General features: G+C 42.7%; 1 protein-coding gene across 1 annotated transcript; it reads right to left on the bottom strand.

The window, feature by feature from the left end:
* Positions 1-1,624: 1,624 nt before the first annotated feature.
* FOXL2 (forkhead box L2) lies at positions 1,625-3,395 on the bottom strand. The gene has a single exon (XM_030575434.1). The coding sequence runs from the start codon at positions 3,211-3,213 to the stop codon at positions 2,308-2,310; it is 906 nt and encodes a 301-aa protein (XP_030431294.1). The 5' UTR covers positions 3,214-3,395; the 3' UTR covers positions 1,625-2,307.
* Between the last annotated feature and the right edge of the window lie 4,266 nt (positions 3,396-7,661).

Genomic DNA, 7,661 nt, shown 5'->3' with positions numbered 1-7,661 from the left:
TTGTCCTGACCAAGAATTTCTTTGCTCAGTCTCCATTTAACTCACAAGAATATATTGCATAACCAAGGAAGGTGTCTGTCTCCAGCAAGTATAGACAGCCTTTAAAACAAAGTCAATGCCCAGAAACAGCTGCTAACATAACCACCAACATCGTAGAGTAAATACTATAAAGTCAGGTTTCGAGGACAAATAAATTCGGATGCCTGGGGTTACAAAAAAGGATGCACTGCCACCTTATAACATTTTGAGTAATGCAGCTGCCAAAGCAGATAATATTATTTGCATTGCTGAATTGCTGTTTAGATGCTTTCTAAGTCACAACAAACAGCGGGCATGTCAAGAATGCACAGTATGTTAAAGAGGATATGCTTTCCAAGTACCTTCCAATAACAAAACAATTCTGACATGTCTTCGGCATAATTTAATAGCTTTTTGAATTGCTACGTTTATCAGTTATGCAAGCAGTGTAGTTTTCCTTTAGGGAATTGGTACGCTTAGCAGAAGAAGACAGAGTCAAACTGGGGTTCGAATCTGTTATTGGCTTAATCCAAATAGTACAGCTGTTTAGTCCTACATTACCACAGCTGTAAAAGAGAACACGAAATCCGTATTATCCACCTCTGCAAGTTTGATCGCAGAAGAGCAGTGAAATCAAAGCAGTTACTCTGTTCTGCTAGATAATTTGGAGCGGCTCAAAATGACTGGCTTTGTGAAAGCATAACACCCTTTAAGGCCGGATCTGGGAATTATTACTCAAACAAAACTCCCACTGAAGCTAAAGAACGTCAGGTGGAGTTTTTTCTGCCTTAGGAGTGCAGGATCGGACTCTGGATATAGGAAAGAGACTAAAGTTTAATATTTCTGCATGACAAAAAAAGAAAGACTGTCTTTTGTATATTTTAAAAACAGAATTATTAAGTTTTGGCTGCTTAGGACATTTCAATTATTTAGACTTGGAATAAAAATATCAAGCGAGGGTAATCTGCATATAAACTGTATATACTCTACACACGTCTCTCTAGGTGGGTATTATGCACAATGCTATCCCTGATTACATCATTTTTTTTGGTATTTTATATTAGAATGTTAGGAATCTCTGCAACTACTCAAGACAATTAAAATATTTTGCATTGAATCTCTCAATGGATTTTCATATCAGCAGTGGAGCACGCAGGACTGAAGGAAAATAAAACAATATTAAAAGAAAGAAAAAAACATTTTATTGGAGACTTTACAATGCTAGAAAATACAATAAAAGTGCTAGTTTACTCTAGAAAAGTTGGTCCCAAAAATGGTACTATGCCTTAGTATCTATCAGCTTACATAAACATTTATAAAATCGCTATGAACTGGCCCCAATATTTATAAACATCTATGTTTTTCACATTAATCTATTTAAAGTCGGAGGACCAAAACTTTGTAAGAAAGATGCTGAGCACTTAAACGCAGAACCTACCAAAGATTCCATTTGGGGCCAGGAGGTTTTTGGTCAAAAATATGAAGATAAAATTTAACTTTTATTTAATAATAATAATAATAATTAATAATGCGCATGGAAAAAATCGCAATTATTATAGGAAACTGTCTTTTTCTTAGAACTTCAAAATATTATTTTAGACCAGTATAAAATTACTTTTAAGACCTCACAGGACATTTTCTACTTTAATATACATATATCTATATCACTGCCGACATAGTTAACAAGTTACTCTTGTTATTTTTTGTTTGTTTCAAATATCAACAGCATTGCTAGGAAATGTAGGCATGCGTTCTGCTTTTAAAACAGTCCCCAGGTAAGTACTATTTTGACAGAAGGACAGAACTTTGAAGAAGTGCAATTCTTTCCAGACTATAAAAGTCCTGTGACACACGGCGGATAGGCCTGTCCCGGCAACAAATCTACAATTAGCAGAGATCGAATTGGCGTTTTTTCTATTCCCCTCCCCCTCAGTTTACTTTCCTCAATGCCCAAAAATAAGAGTGCCAAATTACAGAATGGAGTATACGTTTGAGGACAAAAGTGTGCATTTTGAATGGCATGCTTTAAAAAGAAAAGTTACCCCCTCCTCTTGTTATAAATCAGACAAACCGGCCATAGCTTGATAACCTTACACTCCAATAGGATCACCCAGGTCTCTCGCTGCAGCTAGAGGGTTTTAAAGTTCAACACTTACACTGCCTTCAACCAAACGCGGAGCAGGGCTTACATTTTTCCGCGGTGCCCATTTTTGGCACAGAGAGCAATTTAGACAAATCCGCCACTACAGAGGAGAAACAAGAGACAGACAGACAGGAGGGCGGGGGTCTCTAGATGTCTATCCGGGAGTGCAAGGCGCTGTGTTTGCTGTCATGGTCCCAGTAGGAACAGTGCATCATGGAGAGCTCGGCGGGCTGGCGGGCGCAGGCGAACTGGAGGCCGGCTCCGTTGGGGGCCGGGGCTGCAGGCGGCGCGGGGCTGGCGGGGCTGAGCTGCTGCGTGTGGTGGTGATGGTGGCTCATGCCGTTGTAGGAGTTCACCATGCCGGGCAGGGCCATGCCCTGCACCCGGGAGTAGGGGCCGTAGGAGGCCGGCGCCGACAGTCCTTTCACGTTGACTGGGCTCACGTTGCCGCCGGCCAGCTGGCAGGAGGCGTAGGACATCGGCGCGGGCGGCTGGGCCAGCGGCCACGAGTTGTTCATGAAGCCCGACTGCAGGTACTTGGGCGGGGAGAGGTAGCCGTAGCTGTCGCTGCTGAAGAGGGTCTTACCCGGCTGGAAGTGGGTCGGGGGCGGCCTGAAGGGCCTCTTCATCCTCCGCCGCCGCCGGTAGTTGCCCTTCTCGAACATGTCCTCGCAGGCTGGGTCCAGCGTCCAGTAGTTGCCCTTGCGCTCGCCGCCCCCCTCGCGGGGCACCTTGATGAAGCACTCGTTGAGGCTCAGGTTGTGGCGGATGCTGTTCTGCCAGCCCTTCTTGTTCTTCTCGTAGAAGGGGAACTTGCTGATGATGTACTGGTAGATGCCGGACAGCGTGAGCCGCTTCTCGGCGCTCTCCCGGATGGCCATGGCGATCAGAGCTACGTAGGAGTAGGGGGGCTTCTGAGAGGGGTCCGGCTTCTCGGCCCCCTTCTCCGGGCTCAGCTCGTCCTTGGCTCGCTCGGCCTCCTTGCTGGCGTTGGTGTCATGAGCCATCAGGGCTACGGGGTCCTCCTCGGGGTCTGGGTAACTGGCCATCATGGCACACAAGTCCACCCTTCTTCCCTGGGGGAAAAGAACCAGCGTTCCTGCTTGCCGGGCTGCTCGAAGCCCAATCCCACAGGCAGAGGCTCAGAGTCAGTCCCTTCTTGGTATGGATTTGGATCAAACTTGCGCCCAGAGCCAGCTGATACTCAGAGCCCCTTTCCCTTAGGAGCTGGTAAAGTTTCTCTCTTAGCCCTGCCTGTTTTTCAAGAGACAGCAACGCGTCTCTGGCTCCAGAGGCTCAGATTTCCAATGCACTCAAAGACTTGCTCTTTTCTGATTTGTAAGTTCCGCTTTCGTCAGGAACCCTTTCCCCTATAGCGGGGGAGCCAGAAAGGCACGGTCGAGTTCATTTCTAATTCGTAATTAAACCCCAGTGACTAGCCTATTAGCAAAAGGAGAGAAAGAGTGGGTATTAAACTGAAAAAATCAAATGGCCACGTATATTTAAATTAAACGTTCTCGATCTATTAACATTTCATATTTGGTTTTTAAGAAGTTTTCTCGCAACTTTCTCTGCTACAGTTTTGAATAATTGTCTCAGATGGAGATTTTGAGGAAGTCCTGATAGACAGAGATGATCTCTCAGTGAAAGATGGATAAATTATTATCCAGATTTCCAGTTGAGAGGGAAATGCTAAGTGTTATAGTAACATGAGGTTCTGAAGGCTACCATATTATCAGCAGTAAAAGGAAGCTAACACACTTCATTGCAAACCTACCATGTTATTTGGGTTTGGCTGGCACAGGCATTCATTTTGGCACCAGGAAAGTGAGCTCAAATATGCCTACTGTGCAGTAAGCTGCAAACTTCCACTCCCAGCCTAGAAACCGAACCCACAGCCCTACACTGAAATCAATAGCTATAAATGGGACCTGATTGTGATACAGGGTACTCTTTCCCCATTCTCAGATGTCTATGTCTATATATATATATTTGCATTTATACTCACTAGAGTCTTGGCACAGTGCCCAGATAACTGATTACAGTCGAAAAAAGTAAAAACAAACAAAATCCCAACCCACACCTGTTGCACAATAAAACGGGGCTCGGTTCTCGCAGTCCTTCCACACACGAGTAAAAAACACGGAATTAAAAGAGTAAAGGCTGAAGGATCAGGTCCAGGACGTAGCAGGGTTTTCTTCACCCAGAGCATAAAAATGTGATCGAAAACAGACAGCGCTTGTTTACCTACAAACCTTAAAGGGCCCCGCAGATGAGCGAACAAAAGGAGGCTAGAAAGGGACTGGAGGGAGATTATAGGGTAGAATCTTTTCTGGGAGAGATCCAGACTACACAGCTGAACTGTTTCCCCCCGGTTAACCGGAATTTTCTATGTGCCTGTGACATTTTTATCTCTCTTTTTTATCTTCAGGTAAAGCGACTCCGAGCAACAAGACGGAAGCGTGTACTGGACACCCTGAAGAAGCGTCTCAAAGGTATTGTACAAAAAATAGTCACGAAGGCCGCTCCATTTGCAGTCGCACAAATGGATGTGGATTCCTTAAAATGTTATTCTGCGATGACTTGCAAACAATTATTCGGTTTGGTTCTAAGGAACAATGCACGAGGACTCGCCTGCTTATTTTCTAAATTCGAGGCTCCTTGTTGCTCCTTCGCTGCCATTTTTAATATTGAGCTGTCATTTATAACTACAGCTACCTGTGTTTACAAACTTCGGCTCTCCTGAACCAATCCTTGAAAACTAGGTTGTCCAAAGAGTGTGCGCATCAAAATGCGAAGATCTGGTTAAAAATAAGTCTCCTGGCATTTTTATGCACATATTTAATTCTCGCTATGAGCTTCCTTTTAACTTAGAAAACGGTGACCTTGCAGAACTTGCTCGGGAAAAAACTCTCGGTCTCTAGTGGGTTTTCCCGGAGTGCAGGATTAGTGAGCCTTATATTGAACTATCTCGCAGCTTTCCCCGATTCCACAGGCTCAGGATGCCACGGAGCATCTTTCTTTAGAAGCGCAGCGTTAACTTTCTTGAACTGCACATACGAACGGGAATCCCTGCAAAGCTCCGTTTCCCTCCAGCCGCCGCGGGCTTGTCACATCATTTTTCGTAACCACATTTGTACCCAGGAGGATTGCAATTCTTCAAGAGCATATATTCCTGCACGCGTCTAATGTGTAGCTCCTGATATATTATATATTTACATCGATAGATATGTTTATCTGCATCTTTAGATTTCTCTGTACTCACCTATAGACCGTCGTACCTATATACACATCCTTGTGTATGCTGCCATTCATAATATAGACACACGAATTGCAGTCTATGTATAGATAAATTTAAAAACCTCAGAACAACATTTCAATACAAGTATAAAACATTCAGTATATATACACAAACTATATTACACATTTTCAGGAAAATATATGATCTTTAAGAACTGTAATCCCGCTGGGTACAAATGTGGTTACGAAAAATAATGACACAATATATTTACATAAATATAAATATATATAAATATACGGGGAATGTATATCTTATGTGTGTATATTTTATATCTACATTATACACACACAGCTTTTCTTGAATGCCGATGTGTCGTTAGTATAGAGAAATAACATTAGCGATTCATTTCCTAATTAATCGCCCACTTGCATCTTCCCAAGTAAACAAGCCAAGATTTTCCATTAGGTTAAAACACGAACATTCTTTTGTATCCAAGGGAAAACGAAGCTGGGAGACAGCTGTGCGTTCGGAGCACTTAGGTTTGCTGCATGGGGATTCTGTGTTCACTCGTAGAGGTCTCTTAGTTTCTGTGGTGTTGGGGCTATCTATTTCTTCTGACCACCCATGCAGGCCGGCTTGCTCTTCCTCGCAGGCATTTCCGCAGCCAGAGCTGGTGCAGGTGTAACAGCATTGTTCTGTGTGTCAACACCTCCTCCAAATTGCAGATTCCTCCCCTCTCTGCTCTTAAACTGGGTGCACGGCTCTTTTAAAGGATTCACTCTGTGGAAGAGGAAACTCTGCTAGCCTAGGTATTTCTTTTTTGACAGTTTCGCCAAGTGAGATTTAAGATCAAACCAAGCGGTAGACTCCTAGCACAGAGGTAGGAAATGTAGAGCAGGTTTCAATAGCAGAGTAGGTGAGTATATTGTGGTCTGCACAGAGTATTTGCCTGCGCCCCGCTAATTAAATGTTGCCATTAAACCAAGGCACTAGGAGAGAACAGAAATTATTTGTTTGGTGCTGTTCACTCAAATCTCACCAATGTCAATTAGAGCCTACTCGGAGACAAAAACATGGCAATAAGTGAGTCGTTCGGCTTTTTCCTGCACATTTTAACGCTATAATTAACCGAGATCTAAAATATTAGAGGCTTTTACGGTGATTGCTAGGAATGTGTCCATTCTGACAACACAAGAGAAATGTAAGTAATGCAGAGGCTTTCTACACCACTGGCATTTAAACAGGGAGGTTCAGTATGGAGTTCTGCCTACGCGATCAATGTCATGTTGCAGCTCAGAGGGCACAGAACTTCAGTTTGAATATTCGTATGTCTGTTTCAATGTCAACTGAATTAACGATGATCACAGATAGCCCGTTTCTTTACATTGTCACTTTCTAAGCCCTCTGTAATTGTAATAAACTCAAATACAACAAACGAAGAAATACACAGAGCAATTTCCCTGGGCATAGTTCAAGGTATACAGTAAATGTACGGGGGCGGGGACGGACTGAAGGCAATTTATATACTGAAATATTTGCAAGGAGCTGGTTCCGCTCCCTTAGAGCGAGTGGCAAAACTTTCATAGACGTCAATGGAAGGATCTGGCCTCAGTTCCGTGTATCTTTAAATTATATTACTGACTATCAGATCTTCATTATAAGGTGTAGAGCATTGGAACGATATTGATAAGAAATTCCATCCTAGAATGAAGCCACAGTTCAGGAAACGGTGAAAAAGGAAATCACTTTTATTTAAATAACCCTGTCTCAGGAAATATTACTTAGTCTCAGTCAGAAGGATTGACAGAGACTGATTTATTCTGGTGAGAAAATGTGTTATATCATATTTGACCTGGATCAGGATATTAAGATCAAATCTGGTGTAAGTTTAAAAAAGAATCTGACACACGATGACAATCAAAGCAATTCGCGAGAATCGGTTTTTAAAAAGACTTTCTGGTTTTCCTGTAGAGTTTTAAAAATATTCTAACTGTTCGGAGTTACTAAGAAGTCGCAAAAGAAATAGATTTAATTGATGGTTTATGCTAAACACAAGAATTTAAACCCTTCAACCTGCGAAATTACAATCCGCCGACAGGCAGCGTAGCCAATCACAATGCGTCCATCTGAAATAGAAACGCTTTAGTATATAGTGGAAATTTGCACAGGCTATGTCTGTCATTACAAGGAAATTCTTAAATAAAGACAAATGCAGCGCAATTAATAATTGTGCCCTGAATTGGTTCTAAATATCTATTT

Source organism: Gopherus evgoodei, chromosome 9 (assembly GCF_007399415.2).
Source record: "Gopherus evgoodei ecotype Sinaloan lineage chromosome 9, rGopEvg1_v1.p, whole genome shotgun sequence".
Lineage (NCBI taxonomy): Eukaryota > Metazoa > Chordata > Testudines > Testudinidae > Gopherus > Gopherus evgoodei.
The sequence above is the reverse complement of the archived record's forward strand: the minus strand, read 5'-3'. Positions and strand labels throughout refer to the sequence as shown.